The sequence below is a fragment of the Protopterus annectens genome, chromosome 6.part0 (assembly GCF_019279795.1).
Source record: "Protopterus annectens isolate FY-2018-M chromosome 6.part0, PAN1.0, whole genome shotgun sequence".
In the NCBI taxonomy this organism is placed as follows: domain Eukaryota; kingdom Metazoa; phylum Chordata; order Ceratodontiformes; family Protopteridae; genus Protopterus; species Protopterus annectens.
The window spans coordinates 530,958,871-530,981,517 of NC_056737.1; the positions used below are offsets into that span (position 1 = coordinate 530,958,871).

Sequence of the window (22,647 nt, forward strand, 5' to 3'; positions counted from 1 at the left end):
GGTCCATGCAAGACCTATTGTTTAGGACTTGTATCCTTTTAGTAAGGTATCTCTGAAGGTATTTCAATTGTTGCATAGGGCTGGACAGATACATGCCAAAGTGGGCATTATACAAAATGATTGACATAATAAGAGCTTTGTAAAGGGGGACAACAGCATCTCTAGATCTAGTCACAATCAATTTGTTTATAAGCTGTGCAATATAGAAAGGCTTTCTTATGACTCTGGGCACACGTTGGTAAAAAGTTAGGTCACTGTACACACAAGTTCCCAAATGCCAAACAATTGGATCAGTTCTCAGAGGGCATTGTCATGATTTTGACACCAGTTATTATTTAGGACAAACCTTCCTGCATGATGGTTAAGTCATTTGGGGATTCATCTCAAACTTAGCTGGCCAAAGCTCTTTGGTATTTCCTTTTACTTTTCAGATGTATATGCCAAACAGAAAAAGTCTGAGCACCGAACCCTGGGGGACTCCATTGGTAACTGGTCTCTTCCCCTGTTTTGATCTCCTGCATCCTGTGAGCCAAGTTGGCAATGCAGTTGGTGATGTAAGTGTTTGCTCCTACATTATTCATCTTTTGTACTACACCTGAGTAGGGGATTGTGTCAAAAGGCTTGGCCAGGTCAAGGTAATGTGGCGTGAACTGTTTTACCTTCATCCATTGCTTTGGTAACAAGAGTAAAGCTTAAAATTTGCCCATGATTTTGAGCCTTTCACACTTTCCTCTGGGCTGTTTTCAAACACATTTTTAGGGCCATGCATACATGTATGCATTCTTTGATTCACCTTCCTGATTGTATTAAATTATATTCCTTGTATAATACAGCACACTTGTTAGACTTAAGTTAGAGAGCATTTTAAATGTATTGTTTAAACATTTTTCCAATAGGCAATGAAACAAAAATGCATTAACCAATAATGACAAAACTGCCCTATTCAGAACATTTCCATCATAAAGGTCTACTTCCACACACAACTGCATTTTAAATTTATTGTTTGAACATTTTTCCAGTTGGCAATGAAGCAAAATGCATGCATCAATAATGACAAAACTGCCTTCTTCAGAACATTTCCATGATAACAGTCTACTTCCACACACAACTGCATTTTAAATTTATTGTTTGAACATTTTTCCAGTAGGCAATGAAGCAAAATGCATGCACCAATAATGACAAAACTGCCCTATTCAGAACATTTCCATGATAACAGTCTACTTCTACACCCCTGCTATGCCACAACATATGCTAGGAAGTAACTGTTGAACTAATAAAAGCTGCTAGGGGAAGAGACCAGTCACCAATGGAGCTGCTAAAACTGTGGTGGTGGTACTGCGGTAGCGTTGTCGCCTCACAGTTAGATGTTGCCCGTTTGATTCTCAGTTAGAGCGTCTTCTGTGTGGCGACATGCGTGAATGGGCATTCCTTCATTGAAGGTTGTGCGTTAGGCCCAGCAAGCCAGCACGTAAAAATCTACTGCCAATCATTAGCGGACCAGAGTTCCACTGTGGTGACCCCTAACCAGGAAAAGCCGAAAGACACAAAAAAACAAACCATTTTAGACATATGGAGGCAATATGTAAACTTAATAAGAACCACAAACTATCCTTATGGCATGAAACATGTTGCTAGGCTATTGACATTCCCTAAACCAAATAACTCTTTTCTAAAGAGAATTACAGATTCCTATCTACATGACAGAAGGCCAAATGACCAATACTAGATGCCAAGGCCAGTGACTGAGTCCAGCCTTTCAGCTAGGATGATGGATGGCCAGTGCCATACCATCAGTGGAATGAATGATCCAGTTACACACCACTGTCCATAGACCTGTTACTGGTAATGGTAATGCTGTTAAACATTATGAACTCTTAACTTCAGCTTACCTTACGAATCATTAGATGCTAAATTAGCACTCTCTAATGCTCCAGAGGAGCTATCCTGTGTCCTCAGGAAGACACATGTTGAGATTTAATTGATGAGAAAGGAATTATCAGATAAAAGAAACTGGGACTCAAAGATTTTAATTAAGATAAAATAACATTGCCACCTTTTGTAAAATCCACCCACTATCCATTTTCAATACCCACTTTATTAATTTCTAAAGGTACTGACATAATATACTTTTCATTACTTACAGTCTACAAACAGAATTATATACAAACATTAAACATCTATATTGCTCCTTCTTAATGTTAAGAAAGGCACTCCTTTCCCAGAAATATAAATAAAAGAGTAAACTACTGCTGCGTATGTGGATGGGGCACTCATGCACTTATGAGCACATGCATCCCTGTGGCATACATCTTTTGCAATGTTCCTCATTCAGCATAGATGTGCTATCCAGCAGCCCTGGCTTGTGCATTTCTTATTTCGAAGAATTAGTGTTTCATGTCTGGCAACTAGAACACAAAACAATCCAGTGTGTCAGAATGTAGGCAGCAATGAAGAGTGATATGACCTGAGATGTTATATTGTTTCATAATGCTTCCAGAGTTGGGGAACATTGATAATCCCACAGATGTGAACTGTTAGAGAGAGGAACAGCTGTCCCTTAGCACTCTACCACAACAAACAAACAAACACACACGCACACACACACACACACACACACACACACACACACACACACACACACACACACACACACACACACACACAGACACACAGACACACACTCTGCAAATACAGTCCACACTCCTCCGGCAGCAGATTACTCACTCTGACAGACTCCATCCTCTGGCAGCAGACAGCTTCCGAAAATAAATCCTGTCCATTCCCGCTCGCAAAAACCAGCCAGAAACCCAGAAATATGTGCCGCGAGCTCAACTGATGAGCTGATGTCATCGCAGACAGTTGGGAGGCACGGAAAATGAAAACAATTTGTAATACGAGACAGTTGGGAGGTATGGATGATCTGCAAAAGAGGGGGGGCTCCCCTCCCCCCTCGCTCTATGGTTCCAGCGCCCATGCCCCACACCCACCATAACTCTCAACTGCAACTCATTATGAGGGAAAATTCCTCATTTTGAATTTTAAAAAGTCCATGATTCTTGCAGTTCCACATTGAAAGATTCTATCACTCATTCAGTACTAATATTTTTAAACTGATATCAGTGGAAAATAATACTGAAGCATATTTAATTCATCAAAATAAGTTTTGTAAATATAAAGAAATGAATTTTTTCCAGTCTGTGAAATCCTAGATCAAGTTGTTAGTAAGATGCCAGTAAGTGTTCCACATTACGAAAAGTTGTACTCTAAATTTGGAGACAGATGGTTGAGAGCTGTGCCCTCTACTGTGACCACACACACACACACACACACACACACACACACACACACACACACACACACACAATTCCTTTCATACCTCTGCAGACATATACACACACTGTCACATACATACCCCCCATATCACCACCATGATGTCTCCACTGAACTTCACTAAACTTTCCAAACTTAACTATAACATGGCTTCTTCCATTGAATACAATGGGTGACTGGAGCCTTTTTGCAAAGTTGATTTTCTCGGATGGCTATTTTAATTTACAACAGCTGAGCAATTCTCTCAATCACTCAGCAGTACAAATAGGTTCATAGATACAGTATTTACAAGACTAACAACCTCTGGGGCCTTTATAAGTCTAGCCAAGCATCCCAAATGTATCCTGCAGGTTTATGAGCCTTAAAGCTTATTATAAAAGGTATATGCAAGCTAGGGCAAGATTTTCAGGCTGCCTATGTCAATTAAAAAGACAGGTACCAGACCCAGTGTATATTTGTGATTTCCTAGTCACTAGCCCAAGTTTCTCATAAATAGGATTAGGGAAGAGCTCTGTTTCCATTGGACGGGAAGGCTGCTTCAGTGAAAGGGAGCTTGCTGAGTCATATATCTGTCCCTTTATCACGTCCTATTTATGTTGCAAAGAAAAACTGCAGACTTGTCTTAGACCTTGTGTAACTTTCACAAAAAATAAAAAAGACAACCACAAGTAATAGTGAAGCACTGAAACACATGAACAAACTTTAATCCACTGGTTTAGCACTTTCAGCCCAAAAATTAGGCCTTTATCAGAACAAACTTTTAAAAATTCTCCCATTTTTATAGGATAATGCATACACTTTGAACCAATCAGATCTCAGTTTCCATTAAACTCAATGTAAAAAATATACTAAAAAATACATACATTTTGATAAAGAATACCAGTAAAAGCAATAACAATTGTACAACTATTTGCATTTGTTGTAATAGGCCTTTTTCCAACACAGCTTTGTAATTGGCACCATTGTTCAGCCCTGGTGCCCTACATGCATCCAAAGGAACCTGCCATTTGAACTCCCTAAAATCAAGTTCCCCATCTCTGTCTCCATTAAAATCCACTGGAACATGATCTATAACTGTAAAAAGAAACTTAACACTGTCATTATTGCCCACACAGTTTAAAGTGTGTTTATAAAGAGCATTGTCTAAGTTTTTCTTTCTAATAGCGTAATAATGTTCATAAATTCTATTTTTGAGTTGCCTATTGGTCTTTCCAATGTAAAACAAAAAACAGGTGGAACATTTTGACATGTATACCACAAAGATGGATTTGCAATTGAAAGTGCCTGGAACATGCCACATCCTATTCTGGGTTTCAGTTTCAAATTGTGGTCCCTCTGAAATGAATTTTTTTTTTTTTCTATTTATGTTGCAAACAAAGTTTAAATCCCTAGATCAAGTAATTCTGATGTTATTAATTTTCAGGATATACAAAAGGTTCATCAGAGTGGAAACAAAGGATGCCTTGTATTCCAGGCATATAACACCTCTCAACAATCTGTAAGAAACAAGGCATAGAGATAGCAAAGGACATCCTATTTACACTCTGTAATTCTTTTTGTGAGGAAATTCTGTGGACTATCTAGCTGTTGCATGTGCCTGGTCAGGTACATATTGAAGCGGGCATTGTACTCAGTGATAGGCCTGATGAAGGTCAAATACAGTGGAATGACAACTTCCTTGGAGCCAGATTCATAGATTGTTACTAGGCTAATGACTGGGGGGGGGGCGTTCTAAGCCTAGCCAAGTTTTCTTGAAAGAATAATGATGTCCTGCATCCAAACAGGACACTGAGGGCCAGGCATTTATAAGCTATCTCTGTCCAAAAGGGACATGGGTGCCAGTACTGGTGTAAATTTCCTGTTTCCCATCCACTGGTCTAGTTTGTGCTTAAACTGAGTAATACAAGAACTCAGCTTCACATGGATGTGAAGTCTGTTCCACAGAAGGGATAGTCTCTGGGGGGTTCCCTTCAGAATGTCGAAATGCTGAAACCTCGAATTTCATATGGTCGAGACCATATGATTGAAGTTTCAGCATTTCAAAATTCTGAACAGAGATCTGCATACAGCAGGGAATGGGATATTTCCCTTTTCCTCACTGTAGTGCGATCTCTGAGTTGGTATATTTATGTAGCAGGGGTGTGGGGGTGCAGGGGGCTTGCTCCCCTACATAATCATTTAACTATTTATTTTTTGTTTTGAGATTTGTTTCAGAATTTCGATATTCTGAAACATTGATCATATGGTCTTGATCATATGACATTTGATGTTTCGGAATTTCGAGATTCTGAAGTGAATCTGTCTCTGGGACACATATCTGTCTCTCCTGCATGTTCTGTTTGAGTCACAGACAAAATTCAGGTCCCTTGAACTTGTATTTCTGGTACTCTTTGACTTACAAATATGTAGGAGATTCATAAGTGTAGGGTTTGTAAATGCCTTGTAAGCCAGGCATAGAGAACCCCTCAATAATTTATGGGAGACTGAGTAGAGGGAAAGGGCTTTAAGGTACTCTGCATAAGACAGGTTTGTTATGCCTTGTATTCTTTTTGTAAGGAAACTTTGAGGTCACTGCATCTGCTTGGTCAGGTACATACCAAAGGGAGCACTGTACTCTATGACTGGTCTGATAAGGGCAAAGTACAGTGGAATATGACCTCTTTGGACTTAGATGCTGTGCTTTTCCTTATAAGTTGTGCAACATAAAAGGATTTCCTCACCACTGCGGCCACATGGTGGTCGAAGGTAAAGCTATTGTCTGCATGTGTATCCAGATCCCTGACCACTTGGTCAACTCTTAGGGGAGTATTATCAACACAGTAATTAGCCAGGATGGTTGACTTCCCAGAGTACAATGATGCATTTCTTAGTAATTAGTTTAAGACCATGACTTTGACACCATTTATTAGTCGGACACCTTCTTGAAGAATGCTATTGTCTGCAGGGAAGTTGATGATAGCCCCCAGCTTGCAATCTGCAAACTTAGTCAGCCATAAACCTTCAGCATTTGCCTGAGTGTAGGATGGTGTTGAAACCCTTTGCAAGGTCCGATACACAGTATGCACTGAATTGCCCTCTTCCATTGCCTGAGTGAATTTTTCAAAGAAGTCAACTATATTAAGTAGGCAAGACCAGCTCTTGACAAATCCAAACTGGGTTGGGTTCAAAGTCTGTAAGTTAAATATATCCCTATTTATTAACTCCATGATCCTTTCTACAAATGAGACCTGTCAGGCTTGTGGATCTGCAGTTACTTGGGTCCATTGAAGCTCCATCTTTGTGTAAGAAGCATGACTGCTGCTGTCCTCCATTTATCCAGAATAAAACCTGTTTGAGGCTAATACTGAATATCCACTATACGGACTGGATAATTCATATTTCAAGTTAACCAGTAGGCAGCCTGGTATGTTATCTGACCCCACAGACATACTGTTTTTGGCCTTAGATGGTGCCTTGAGAACCTGTTCCTCAAGAGATTGAGAGTGCAGATGAGGGTATTTGTTCTAAGACTATTGGAAGAGAGATGGTGTTGCATTTAGAACTGAATTTGTCCACTAGTAGATCTGTTAGGTCCTCTGGGTATGAGTATGTGATTTTATTTGCTAGTAGCTCTATGCAGTGGTAGGCATTATTTTTTTTAAAAGCAATTAAAGAAGAGTTTATAGCTATCTTGTGCTTGGGTGGTTATTCTTGCCTCATATCTGGCTTTGGTTGATTTGATCAGGATCCAGAGTTTCTTGTTTAGTTTAACAAGAGCATTTTTGACTTCTTGAGAGGTAAATTTATTTTGCATGTAATGAGGGTTTTTTCCCCTTTATTATAAAGCCTGTTTATATTAGAATTCTACCATAGGGGTTTATTTTTGAATTTGGCATTGTATCTATTTCTGAGGGGTACAGATGCATCTATGCCACTATTTACGTCAACATTGGCAGTATGAGATTCTGTGTAAGCAGTTGGACTGTCAAGGTGGAAGCGTCCTTTGAATTTAGCTAGGTCATCACCGAATTTTAATAGATTAACCTTTGTATAATCTCTGTATACTGGGTATTGAAGGATTTTGAGAGAGTCCTGTATGTACCTATGATGTGATAAGGAGTTTTGTTTACAGTAAGTTGGACATGGGAGAGTTCCAGGTCATTAACTTTTCTAATGAGTCTGAAGGAGAGGTGGTTCTGTAGGAATATAGAAACACCTCTACCTTAATGCATTCTTATAATGTGCTGGGACTTAGAAGATATAGGCATTGAACCCGGCACTAATGGAATGCTTTCATTAGTCCTGAACCAAGTCTCTGTGATGATGTACACATCAATGTTTTCCAGGGTGAGCAGTGCTTGTATAGTGTCAATTTTTTGTTAACATTCCTAGCACTGAGAAGCCATACCTTAATATTGTCCATATTTTGTTTAGTTATGCTGAAAGCTTTATAAGACTGACATTGCCTAAAAAAGCACTATGGGGACAGACAAGGTTTTAGCCAATATATATAACCTTGAGGAGAAAGGTACAGGCCATCCCTGGCAAAGCAGTTAATTCAGTCTACAATCTCTTCAAAGGCTGATATATATTGTTCTCTCTTTGAATGACACCAGAAGTTAAGCCAACTGTTAGCCAATTATCTACTGTTCATATTTTGGCATCCTTCTTGGTGATGGCAGAATGATGCTCAAGGCTAGGTTCATAACTGCCTATTCATATAGTCTAGGGAGGTATGTTCATAGGTTCATAGGAGGTTACTAGGCTTTTGATCCTAGGGCCTTTATAAGCCTAGCCATGTTTTACCCTTGTTCCCTTATCGACCAAGTTGCATGGTCTATATTTGCAGCATGAGTCTATAATCAGCACCGACTGCCTTATCCAAGAGGGACATAGGTGACACTCCTGGGATAAATTTACAGTCTCAAGTCATTTACACCCACATGTGCTATGACTGTGTCATTTGTGTATCTGTGGTGTTAGGACTTGAGTTTTTCCATGATGTCGCAAATCCTGTTGCTGGATAGGCAACTGACTTAGCTAAGAAACAGGATTTCTTCTTATTTAGCTGAATTTGTATTAGTTGCATTCTTATTTAGCTGAAAGTGCTATAAGATTAATGCTGATGTGTGACTGCATTGGAATTTGGACTGGATTTAAGGTTTGGATACTTCCATTATGTATTTTTTTTTTGTTTTAATTTTTGCTCTTACTACATTACAGTTTATTTTATTTAAACTTTTGTTCTATATTAAAGTTTTTTTTGTAGTTTTAAAAGTTCTTGCCTAGGGTCAGACAAAATTCCATTTCCATTCACTGACTGCAAAGGAATTAAGTCAAACTAATTAGTAGGATGAATACTTGCTTCCGACACATATTCCAAGGGCTCCATCATATTTCTGTTTATACAGTCCAGGGAGATATGTCTCAAGTCATTCACACACACATGTACAATGATTATGTCACCTGTGTGCTTGTAGTGTAAGAACTGCATACATGATGTGACAAATCCTGGCAATTGACCATGATCATCTCCTTGCATAGCCTGGCAAGTGTTGCATCAGTGTGTCCCACTATGGAATCACCTATAGCTAGGATATTGAATTGTGTGGTGGTTTGCCTTATGGGCTTTTGACTTGAGACAATGTCACTCCTGGAAGCATGTTTCATAGAGGGTGTTGCCTGTGTTGTCTTTGTGAAGTTGCTGAGGGTACTTGTTTCTTAGATTACATTTAGCAGGCCTTTGTGGTTTAGGTAAGCTATTGTTATATGCAGGTCTTTGCATTTGGTCTGGTCTGAGCTGTGTATGACTGATTTAGTGTGGCTTTGTGTGGAATTTCAAATAGCTTGCTGATTGCAGTGGCTACATGTAGGAACTTTGCCTCCATTAAAGTTATATAACTACATCTAGCACATACTGTGTCAGTTTGTCTAAGTAGCAGGTGGTTGACAGCAAACATTAGACAATTGCTACATTGTCTCAGGATGCCCATTTCAATCAAGCTGGCAAGAGATGCTGGAAAGTGCAAATCCATAGTTTCAGTTGCTTGCTAATATGGGCTGAAGGGTAATAGCACATAAGAAGTTAGGAATCAGTATATTACAGTGCTGTCTGTCTGTCTGTCTAAAACAAACCATCTAAGGTCTACACATGAAATTGCTAATTAGCATTAGTCATTCCCCCCAATGTCTTGTTACTGTTAACATTGCTGGTGGAACTGCCCTTGGCAATTATACTTTCCACTCATGGAAAAGCACTGGGGGACGACTGCCTCTAAATTGGAAAGTTTTACCATGTGGGGTTTGCCGCTTATTGTAGGGTTTAGCACTCTCAGTATCCCTTTTTGAATCTCAGCTCATCTCCTATAGGAGTCAAAAGGGTCCTCAGGAAAGGAATCCCTTTATTCTCTTCTTGATTCACTTTTACTTTTAGCTTCCAACAAAACTCTTCCTTCTTTTATAAAGAAATGGTATCATCAGTGACTCTACCAGAATCAGTCTAACTTCTGAACAGAGTGGCCATTATCCAAGAGGTCACAAAGGAGAACAATGAGGTTGCTTCTGTGAAAGTTCTAAGTAAGTGATACAAATGAAAATAGGGGGCTTTTATTCTGAAACCTGAATTAAAATATTCAGTCTGGCATTATATTAGGACAAAAATCAGTAAAATTAGCTAAATTCATTTTCTTAAGTCAGAGTGCTTGTGGTGCTGAATAAAGTAAAATTAAACTATATAAATGATATTGCACCATCTGAAGTCTGTAACCCTAAAATTAGCCCCAAACAATACAAAATGTTAGATTTAGCAGATACAGACTCTGAACGATATCCGAAGGTATACAAAATCAGTAACACTGTATACTTTCTGTCGATCTCTACCGCTGTTGCTATTGTATACCCAGGTCAACAGTATGTCGTACTGGCACACTACACTGCAGTGCGCAGTTCACTGATGTATACAACTCATTATTGGAAAGCCAGCTATGTAGACAGTGGAAAATGGTGCAATTGTCTTTTATGACTCACCACTTTACCGAATGTATAGAAGACACACTGCATGACTCTCATAAACAGGACTGTTCACAACAAATAAAGTGGTTTTAATAGGTCAAAATATTTACTAATTTAATTACATTTACTTTTTTTTTAGATATAAATCTGTATTAAAGTGTGTTCAAATGCCAAACAGTGATTCTGCACGCAGCAATAATTTAGCAAGCATTCCTGTATAATTGCAAACTGAAGTTCCCTACACACATTTATTTGTAACATGCCAGGAAATGTTGCCTACATCAGCTCTAGCTTTCCCTAATAATTTGGAAAGAAATGAACACTCGGATATTGTCAAAGGTCACCATTTTGCTGGGCTACACAGACTCCACAGGATTCAACCCCATGAACAGTCTCAGTCGAATTTCAGTAGGTTCTTTAAAGTTTGAAATGGCTCTGCCTAGCTGAGCCACACAGGTTAACTTTGGGTTCTTCATTTAAACTGTTGCACAAATTTAATCAAACCAAAAAAAAGAAGACTATTATGGCAAGAAGTGATAAGAAAAGGAGACTATAACAGCAAGATATGTAATATGAAAAGAAAATGAAACAGAGAATACAGAGAAGTAGAACAGCAATGGAATGATTTTGAGGGACAGCTATATCTCGTAGAGGATAATGCTGCTCTTAAACAGACTCCTCACCCATATAAAACAATGTTCATCCCTGTCCATATTCAAGCTCAACTTGGATCTATGGATAGGAAACAAAAAAATTACCCCATGACTGCCCCCGTACTACTACTGGACAGAGGCAGCTCCTTAATGCTTTATCCATTGCATTTGTTCCCTCAAATTACCTATGGTATAATCCCAGTTATTCTCATTAGGGGGGACATATAATTATCGACCATGGGATTGATAAGGCCAATATATAACCAAATGAGATATGTTAATTTGAGCACAAAAAGAGAACTGGCTAGGCTTAAAATGGCCCACAAGGGCTGCTAGCTTAGTACTCATCTATGAACCTATAAGAAGTGAGAAACATGAACCTGCTTATTTGGGAAAATAAATACACAATAGATAACAGGATAATGAAGGGATTGTGTAATAATATGTGTAAAAATAAAAGGAAGTATCATTTTTTTTCTATTTGACTGTTCCAATGTTGCAGCATATTTGTAGTACTACAAAATTATATTTATACATTAACCAAAGCTACAGTCATCCGATTTGTCTTAGCTGTGTCATTAGAAATAAATAAAATAAAGGCAGCTCAAGCAGGCAGTTTACCTTTCCTCTTCCCAAAAAGATTTCCAGTCACTTACAGTTTGCCAGTGGTTTAGAGGTGCAGACCACACCAGACCTCAGTCAGTTAAATTAGTTGATGCCATTTGTAAAACAGGCCACAGCAGACCTTCACTCATACAGCTGTTCAGTCACTTACTGCCATAGACGCCTATGGATAATAGCATCTACCTTCACACTGATGGCAAACAGCAGTGGGCTAAGTAGTAAGAAAATAATTTTTCCTCCTATACAGACAGAGCTACTATTTCAGACTTTCACTGTACACAGTATACTTTTTGTGCTTCTGTGAGCTTTTCACATTTTCAAATATGCATAATAATATAAACCTTTAAGTATCACAAACAGGCCATTTTAAGAAGCAGGTCTAAATTATCTGGCTAGTTTGTGAACTGGTCAAACTATCTTTATTTTTTAGAAATACACAGCACAGTGTAACTACAATTTTCTGCAGGCTCCCTAGTGCAATGTTGGCACTCAAAATGCAGAGTGCTGGAAAAGAAAGACCGAAAAACTGGAGAGGAGTGAATTTTGAAAATCACTCTTCTCCTTAAAATTTCTTTTTGCAGGTGGGGGTGTGATGTGATGTCCCTCTGCTGGGCCAGTGATCAAGGAATCTCAATCCTTACCATGGACATCAGTGAGGGACGTTCAAGTGGAAAAAAAATGGATACACACAGTATTTCCAGATGGAGCTTTCTACTTCAAGCACATTTTCCCTTAAGAGCACACAGGGAACACACACAGCCTTGGGGCTGGGTTTCTCTCTCTCTCTCTCCAGGCCCCAAATAAGACTCCCCACTGACACAGCTATAGGGTTGTATCCTCAGCCAAGTGTTCCAAGCCAATTCCTCCACCATCCTCTCTGTGAAACCAGTGTTCCTGCTCCAAGTAGCTGACATACATACATACATACATACATACACACACACACACACACACACACACACACACACACACACAGACACACAGACACACACGCACATGCACATGCACACTTTGAAATTTGATTTACACACACACACACACACACACACACACACACACACACACACACACACACACATACACACACACACCTGAAAAAGGCTGGTACAGATTTACTAGTCACAGTGTCACCAAATAAATATAAGTACTCTCAAAGGTTAAAATATTCTCCAAAAGACCAGAAGCAATGGAAAGTTTAAATATATTTAATAATAAATAATAAAATAACATGACAATGCTAAATATCTATTTACAATAAACACCATAATTTCAGTCACAGGAAATATTAAAAATAACACAAATGGATATATTAATACAGATACAGAAAAACAGTACTTAACTAATCTCACTATATTTTCCTGACTGATCTACAGATCTACTGTTTCCTACTTAATAAAGCAAGGCAATATGAAGTGGGTGACTGGTCTTCCTTCTTAGTCAGGTATCAAAAACAGACTGCTCTGAGACTTCTATCTCATCTATCATTAAAACATCATTTCAGTGTTTTATTACAGAATGACATCACATACATCTGGTCATCTGACTCTGGTTCCCACACTACCCCCTTTGCTAGAAACAGAACCAGAATTTAGCACATATGTGTTACCATACACACAGACCTTTGCTGAGATGTGTTATAGCATCTGGAAACTATAAAACCATTTCAAAACTTTCACCCTTCCAGGGTAGCAATTAGTTCACCCCTAAGGACAATACAGTATGATTCCTAGCCCTGGTTTTCACAGACACTTCATCTCTGGCTGCAATCAGAACTATAAGATACAATATTTGTGGCCAAAAAAGATAATTTAACTTCAGACTATTTTTCAAAGTAAGCTGGACTGAGATTAACCTCTTCTCTTCCAGTATCCTCTGCTACAATATATACATTTCAACATTTACAATATAGTCTGGCATACAGTTGTATTTCTTTTCTGTCCAACAGGACCCACTGTTGGTACATTTTTAACAAAAGCAGCTTTACAAATACATTTTCAACACCAGCATCTGTACAAATCAGTTTGATATAAAAATGACATATAATTATTTGCAAAACTCCAACTACCTATGCTGGCATTATGTTACACATCCACTGCCCTACTTTTCCTGGCATAGCTGGCAATACCTCACATCATCACAGGGGGCAATCCTCCACACCCACCAAACATATATTCCAACTCTGAGATTGCCATACCTCAGAGAAAAGGAAATATTCTGAGAAATGGCAACTTGAATTTGGTATATTTAAGGCCGATCTATCAGCCATTCTGTCTCTGTGTTTTGGGACTCGCTCTAGCAGGTCCCGACATTTCAAATGGGTACCTCTTCTACACCTTTATACCATACCCATCAACAAACCTTTCTTAAAAAGCACCCAAATAACATTTAAGAATTATGTCCTTACCATATGAAATGTAATTCCAAATGATTTAAGGAATATGTTTAACTATACCGTGATCTCAGACACAGCTAACTTCAACCTTCAGTTATGAATAAATGTTGCTCAAAACTGTGAGCAATGTGCCACTAATGAACAGCATTGTGATCAGAAGAATGTAAGTGGCCTTTTTTCCTGAAATTAGCATTGAATAAATGTCATTAACAGTACATTAAAATTAAATTTAACTCCATTGTAAAAATAACGTCTACAATATAAAATGTTGTGAGAAATAAAATAACACTCAAGCATTTTTGAAGGTGGCAGGACAACCTTGGAACTCTAGCATGATATTTGCTACTCTAAATGTTCTAACTTTCAGTTTGTTCAACATTGGGGTAATAAGAATATTCTCTTACCATAAACACTCACTGATTTTGAACTTAATATATCTCTTGTTTGTGAAAATATGGGACTTAATTATTTAATTTAAATAAGGCCACATTCAGTATACTCCTGTTAAAAAATAGCATGTTCCAATTAGTATTTTATGCATGCAGTAAATCTCTCCCTGTGCTAACTACTAGAAATACCTCCAACATTGCCATTAATCAAAAGCAAATGCTGGTGTAAGTCTTTTTCTGCCTGTCACATTTTTTCAGATGACATCCTTTAATGGCTTAGGTTTACAACAACCTCATAAAACGGAACACTGAGGCAAGATCAAATCACAAATTATTTTGATGGAAAATGTTTGCATTTTTAAATTAGTAGAAACAAAAATGAATGGGAATAAATATTTTAGGCCACTATCCAGCAATAACTATAAACTCAATAAAATGAATTTTTTTTTTATTTCACATACAATAGATGGCCATTTCAAACTTTAAGAATTAGATCTATAATGCTGCAAAGAAAAAGTCAGGAGACTAAATTCTGAAAGAAATCATAAAGCTGACAACTGTTCTCTGATTTCTGTGCAGATTATACAGGATTTGATGAAGAATTTGGATTTTGCCAAAGAGAAAGGTAGGATTGGACACATATGTGATTGTCATACATCACAATGCATAATAAATGTCCATTTACTTCATATTAATTATCTAATTAAACCTTGTTACTGCAAAAGCCAAAAGACACAACAACAACTGCATCATAATATTAGTCATTTTATTTGTTACTACAGACCATATCAATCACATTTTCTAACCCATTTGCAAAATACATAAACAGAGTCAGAGAAGGCAACATCATACCTTGATTGATTTCTGCAGCATGGTGTATACAAAAACTTGCTAATTCGAATTTTTTCATTTCAAAAAGGTACTGCCCTCTGTAAGATAACATGACGAATATATAAATAGTCATAGATAAGAATTTACTGCTTAGGTTTCTTTATACAAGTAATTGAATCAAAAGCAATTTTGATTGCATCCTAACTAATCACACTATATGTTAGTAAAGGCATATGACAAAAATTAGAGTAACATTTGGATTAATTTAGACCATATTAAGTCAAGCTTAGAAACATCACTATCAAGACTAGCTGCTACCTTAGTCAGAAAAAGGGGATGGGACACAACCAAGTCAATATGACCTCTGTGGAAAATTGCGTTGTTAATTGGGTGTGAAACCATAATGGCAAAAAAGGAAATGTGTGTGCAAACTATAGGAAGATGTGTATAAGCCTGCAAACTGGAATTTAGTGAGACAATCATACTGAATTAAATTACATGTACAGTTGTATAATTAAACTTACCATAACAGTATATGTTTGAATAATCACTGCTGCAGTAGCCATAGCTTTATGGGGTTATATCCTGCCAACGATATAGCAGCTGGACAGCTGTCCAAAGGCTTGAGCTAATTTCCACAAATACACCCAAACTATTACTGCATGAAATCCCAAGGGAGAAAACCAGCAGTTTGGGTGCCAACATTTTCAGGACTTTCTTGCAAACAGAGAAAAGGGAAGGCAGAGTCCTGATTAAAAAAGGGTAAACATAAAATGTCCTCAACTTGGCAATATAACATAAGAAATAAGAGGGGTGGGGGGAAGGAGCAGCTGCTGAAGGAGTGATCTATTCAAACATCTACCATTATGGTAAGTTTACTTGCACAACTGTACTATGTCCATTTATTATATCACTGCTGCAGTAGCCTTAGATTTATAAAGATTGAAAGGAGGAAGGAAGAGGGTCCAGGAGTCCCAGGAGAATGGTCCTAGCAATCCCTGTTCTACACCTGGAAAATAATCTAGTCTATAGTGCTTTGTAAAAGAATGTACATAGGACCAGGTAGCTGCTTCTAGAATGTGTCTAGAGTTTATCATACTCCAAAAAGCCATAGAAGAAGCCAAGACCCTGGTGGAATGAGCTTTGACCCTGTCTGGAAATATCTTATTATGGTGGGAATAACAAAAAGAACAGCAAGAGATAACCACCTGGAAATAGTCTGTTTTGACATGAGCTGCCTTTATTTCTTACCTTAATAGGAGATAAATAGTTGTCCTTTTGTGAAGGATTTTGATCTATTTGGGTAGCATTTGAGTTGTCTGTGCATGGCCAGAATATGAAGAATCATTTCTCCCTCATTTTAGGTTATGGAAAGAAGACAAGTAAATGGATGGCTTGACTTAAGGTAAAATCTGGAACCACTTTGGGCCTAAATGAAGCACTTTTTCTCAAGGAAACCCTGTCTTTATGGAACTCCAAATATAGTTGATTAACCATGGTAGCTAATAACTCACAACATCTTCTTGCAGATGAATAAGTAACACTGATTTCAAAAAAGAAGTTATGTACTCACCATAACGTTCCATGTGAATTGTTCTATATCGCCTTCATTCTCACTGATGGGTTCGGAGTCGATCCCTCAGCTCCGACACGGCCGTTAGCAAGCTCAAGGTTTACCAAAAGCTCGAGACCTAGCCCCTTATCCCATGATGCACTGCCTGGAATACCTCAGATCTTGTTTGCTGCGTGTACTACTTTTGTCAGATAATAATTATTCCAACACAAAATAAAAAGGAATGCATAACCAGGATGAAGCTAGATTCCAGGTCAACTGTCAGCCAGGTGGGGGATGGAGGGAGGGACATGAGAATGAAGGCGAGATAGAACAACTCACATGGAATGTTATGGTGAGTACATAACTTCATGTGAAGTTGTTCAATCTTACCGTTCATTCATCACTGATGGGTAGTGTCCCTAGCACCCCAAATCTCGGGTGGCTCACGGAAGTACATTTCTCAGGACCGTGGACCCGAAAGAGGCCCTGTCTCTGGAGGCCTTATTCACTTTGTAATGAGTGATAAAGGTATGAGGTTTAGATCAAGTGGCTGCCACACAAATATTATCTAAATGCACTTTGGCTTGAAAAGCAGCAGATGTAGATACTGCTCTGGTAGAATGAGCTTTAATCTTGTGAGGCAAAGGCATATTGGCAGCTGAATGAACAAAGGCAATACAATTCAATAACCATTTAGATAGAGTTGTTTTAGCCACTGGCCTACCTCTTCTGGTTTCTGAAAAGGATAAAAAGAGTAGGTCTGATTTCCTAATATCTTTAGTTCTGTGCAGATAAAATCTGAGCTGTCTGTGAACATCAAGTTTGTGTAGCATATACTCCATTTTGTTAGAATGGTTGGGAAATAAGACTGGTAACTCAATGACTTGATTAATATTAATTTCGGAACAAACTTTGAACAAAAAGGATTTGTTCTGAGTGATACTCTATCAGGCTGAAAAATCAAATAAGGTGGTCTGATAGATAAGGCTTGAAGCTCTCTGATACTCTGTGGGCAGATGTAATGGCCACTAGAAACAGAGTTTTCCATGATAAGAACTTCATTTCACAGGATGATGCTGGTTCAAAGGGAGGAAGAATAATCCAGGACAATAGTAAGTTCAGATTCCACAGTGCATAAGGAACTTTCACTGGGGGTCTGATGTGAACGGTCCCTTTGAGAAAGGCTCTAGACAGCTTATGGGCCATAATGTTAACTCCATCTATTCCTAGGTGAAAGTTAGCAATGGCAGCCATTTGAACTCGTACTGTAGCTGCTGCTGAACCTTTGTTGAAAATTATGGTAAGGAATTCTAAGATGGGGGACATGGGTGCTTTATAAGGGTCAATGTTCTGTTTGGAGGCCCATAAAGAAAGTCTTTTCCATTTGCTGAGGTATAATCTCCTGGTGGAAGGCTTTTGGGAAGACAACAAGATGTGTCTCGTCTCATGAGAAATATTATCAAGCCTGGCTATGAGAGGAACTGGAGCAGCCAAGCTGTGAGCTGCAGAGACTGTAGAGAAGGACGAAGATTCCCAGACGGATGTGTCAGCAGGTCTGGAACTGGGTCCAGAATCCATGGTTCCTCCACTAGGTGCTGAAGTAGGAATGGGAACCAAATCTGCCGACCAATGAGGGGCTATTAGAATCATAGTCCTCCTTAGCAATGAAGCTTTCTGTAGAACCTTTGAAATCAGAGGTATTGGTGGAAATGCATAGAGAAGACCCGGGAGCCAATCATGTACAAGTGAATCCTTTGGGGGCTGATCAGGGCAAAATAGCTTCTGCATTTGGGGTTTAGGTGACTGGCAAAAAGATTGCAGCAAGGCTGGCCCCATTTGTAGAAAATCCTGTCTGCTATCTCTTGTTTGAGGGACCACTCGTGAGACAATAAAATTGTCCTGCTCAGTTTGTCTGCTATCATGTTGGATCTTCCCGAGATGTGCACTGCCAACAGAAAACGCTGGGAGGATACAGCCCACTGCCAAACTCTAAGGCCTTCTCGGCAAAAGGGGTAAGATCTGGTCCCGCCTTTTTTGTTCAAATACCAGACCACTGACATGTCTGTCTGAATTGCAATGATCTTGTGAGGAAGAGAGTCTTGGAAGTACTGCAATGCCAAAAGTACTGCTCTCATCTCCAGGATGTTGATATGCAAATGTAACTCCTGTTCTGTCCATGTGCCTTGGACAGTCCTCTCCTGATAATGCCCCTCCCCCCCACCCTATCAGGAAGGCGTCCATGGTCACAGTGGCTATTAAAGGTGGAAATACAAATGGGCAACCTACAGTTACATGAAGAGACGTCAACCACCACTGAAGGTCCTTCTTGCATGAGTTTGTGATCAATATTGTGCGACTCATGGGAAGTTCCTGGTAAGACCACTGAGTGAAAAGTAACCATTGAAGTATTCTCATATGCATTCTCGCTAGAGGAATGGCTATGATTGCAGCAGCCATCAGACCCCAAATTGTTAACACCTCTGATGCTGGTGCTTTCGTCTTTGATACTAGAGAGCTGATTTTCTGATGCAGCAGTGCGATTCTTTCTAATGGCAGCCTTAAAGTGATGGTTGAGGTATCTAACTCTGCTCCTATAAAGTTTATATGCTGCAATGGTGATAAGGCAGACTTTTCGAAGTTGATGGTAATGCCCAACTGATTGCAGAGAGTCAGAGTGTGGTCTCTTGATTGAACTAGTTGATGCCTGGTGGTGGCGGAAAGGAGCCAATTGTCTAAATTTGGAAACACCTGGAATCCAAGATGCCTCAGTTGAGCCATTACCACTGCCATGCATTTGGTGAACATTCTGGGGGCTGAAGTGAGACCAAAGGGCAGGGCTCAAAATTGGTAATGACTGGCTCCCAGATGGAAATGCAGGTGCTTTCTGGATGCCCTGTCCATTTTTATGTGGTAATAAGCATCCTTGAGATCTATTGAGCACATCCAATTTTCTTTCCCTAAAAAGGGAAGAATAGACTGAAACGTGACCATCCGGAACATCTCCTTCTTTACAAATTGGTTGAGTCTGCTGAAGTCCAATATAAGTCTCCAGTCTCCTGTTTTCTTTGGTACTAAAAAGAACCTTGAGTAAGTTCCGGATCCTGTTTGATCTGCTGGGACTGGCTGGATGACTCTTTTTTTCTAGCAACTTTTGGACCTCTGAAGTTGCTTGTTCCCTGTAATGGGGTGGTACACCCGGGATTTTCCTTAGGGTTTTTGGGAAGGAGGTGAATGGTATTATATATCCTCTGGAGATTATTCTCTGTACCCATTTGTCATTGGAGATTTTTATCCAGGTGTAGGGATACAGGGATAAGCGACCCCCAACTGCCTCCAGAGTAGGACAGTCGGGCTTCCCTTCAGGGACGCTGGTAAGGTTGACCAGAGAACTGATCTCTGTCACATTGATGTTGTGGGCCCCCTCTGCCATGAGAGCGGCATCTTCTGTTATTCCCCCATCCTCTGCCTCTAAGGGGGGTATCACCACAGGTGTCTGGAAAGGCTGTGTGAGATTTTCGGAACCACATCTTGCCTTCCTTAGTACCTTTGGGATAAGGCTGCATAGGGTTGACAAAACAGACTCCAACGGCAGACAGTGTCTTCCCATCTTGCTCACTCCTGGTGAGTGTTTCCTTCACTTTAGGCCCAACGACAGTGGTGCCATCGAATGGGGCATTGATGAAAGAAGACTTGTGGGGTTCCACAAAGGAACATAGGCGCATCCAGGACTGTCTACGTAAGGTGATTCCTGAACCTGCAGCCCTACTCGAACCCTCGGCTGCATATGAAATGAGCCTCATGGATGAGTTTACTATGGAGTTAAGGGTAGCAAGCTGGGTGGTCACTTTGTCATCAACTCTTGTAGCTACAGAACCCTGGAGAGTATCTCCTAACTCCTTGAGGAGATCTATCTGTAGTCTAGTAAAGTGGATCAGGTAGTTCAGTGATCACAATGAAAATGTCGCTGAACTGAAGATGCTTTTTCCATATCGGTCCATAACCCTAGAATCTCTGTTAGGGGGATGGACCGATAAAGAAGTCTTGGATAATTCCTTCTTGGTGGCTGCTGCTGCCACCACCATGGCATCAACAGGCACTCCTTTAGTCAGAAACTGCTTATCCCTGGGGGGCAGAGATTAATTTATTAGGCCTCCAGGGAACAGGCTCCGTCACGTCCGGTGACTCCCATGCCCTATGAGAGATCAGCTGCATGAGCACATCGTAGGGCGGAGACACCCAAGAAGTGGATAGTTGAGACCCGAAAGCCTTCAGTAGCACATACTCATCCTCAGTAGGGCTTTTGGACTGCCAATCACCCCTCTGTCTACGGATTTCAAGTATCTCCACAAAGGAGATATCCTCAGAGGGGGATCGTGGAGACCCTTCTGACTCATCTAAGTCAGTGTCTGATGTCAGAGACTCCTGTCTCCTCTTACACACCCTCTTCCTGGGAACCTCTTTAGTGCGGATTTCTGGAGAGGTCTCGGAAGAGCAAGGAACACCCTGTGGGGTTACCTGAGGCTCAGGTTCTTGACACTGGGCTGGGATGACAGGAATAGAAGCAGACCCAGGAGCTATAGGGGAAGAAGAGGCTAGACCTGAAGTTTAGATTGTCATTCACAACTCTGACATGATGGAACCAAAGTCCCCAAAGGAACCGCCAGCTCCCTCTGTACCGAGGCCATGGGCTCGAACCCAAGGTAGGAGCCGAGCTCACCCGAGCCGAGGCCCTGAGAGGGAGAGTTGGCACTAACAAGTCAGTGCGACTGCCTCCTCTGGAGCCGACTGGAGAGCATGGGCTCCTAGACTCCACGGTCAGCACCGATAAAGTCTGAGCAGATGGAGCTGATAGCGCAGAAGCAGGCCTCGGCTCCACAGCAGAAGCAGGCCTTGGCTCCACAGGCTCTACAAGAATCAGGTCTGCCCCATCCAGCTCTGAAGTACCAGTGTGGCTCGGAGGAGTAGAAACATCCATAACAGTGGTCTTCAGTTCCGACGCAACGGTCAGAGCCGACAACAATTTGGGAAGTCCTGGAGCCTTCAGCAGCTTCTGCACCAGTCGATCCATGTCTGAATCAGAATGGCTGACAGAAGACCTAGAAGGTTTTACAGAAGGCAAAGATTGAAGAAGGGGAGAAGCAGGAGTCTTGGATACCGGCTCCAGGGCCATAGGCCGGCTCCGAACAATAGAAACAGTTGACTCCGAAGGCATTGGGGCCAATGTTCTAGCAGATTCTCCCAATTTTGCAGTGTTATGCTTCGATGACTTACAACTAGAAGCCAACGAAGATTTTGAAGATATAGGGGACTGACCAGCCCCATCCTCGCTAGACAAAACCTCATCAAAGGAATGTTTGAGCAGGCCTCTATCTATTCATTTTCTTCTTCTCTCGAGCAAAACCCTCAGAGGAAAAGCATATCATATGCTACATGACTCCTGAAGATGATGTGAGCCCAAACAATATACGTATTGCGTATGTCCATCGGTGATGGACATTTTTTGTCCACAATCTGGACATTTTTTGAAGACTGATTTAGGCCGTTTGTCCTTGTCCGGTGACATCCTTCAAATTATAGAGTAAACTAAAAAAATTTTAAAGAAGTTGTTACTGCACAATTAAAATAAAGACAACTGCTGTTAACTATAGACTTAGCTGTTAATTCACAAGTATGCCTTGACAAGTAGGCCTAGGGGGCACTTAACTAACAAAAAACTACACTTTCCTAATACAATAGATAAAATGGGAAAAAGGGGTAAACAGTAAATAACAATAAATAAAAACTAGTTATTTGTAAGAAAGAATTTAACTTGAGTAAATCCTATTTTCTCCAAAAAGGAATCGAGCTCTGGAAACACACGAGATCTGTGCCACGTCAAACTAG

The 22,647-nt window shown here is 40.0% G+C and overlaps 1 protein-coding gene across 1 annotated transcript in view; it reads right to left on the reverse strand.

Moving 5' to 3' along the window:
• The window catches only part of TTC6 (tetratricopeptide repeat domain 6), a 2,436,149-nt gene that overhangs the window by 1,146,768 nt on the left and 1,266,734 nt on the right, over window positions 1-22,647 (reverse strand). Inside the window, exon 11 of the mRNA XM_044074245.1 lies at window positions 15,231-15,307. Within this exon, the coding sequence (XP_043930180.1) occupies window positions 15,231-15,307 (77 nt within the window). The remainder of the gene's footprint in view (window positions 1-15,230; window positions 15,308-22,647) is intronic.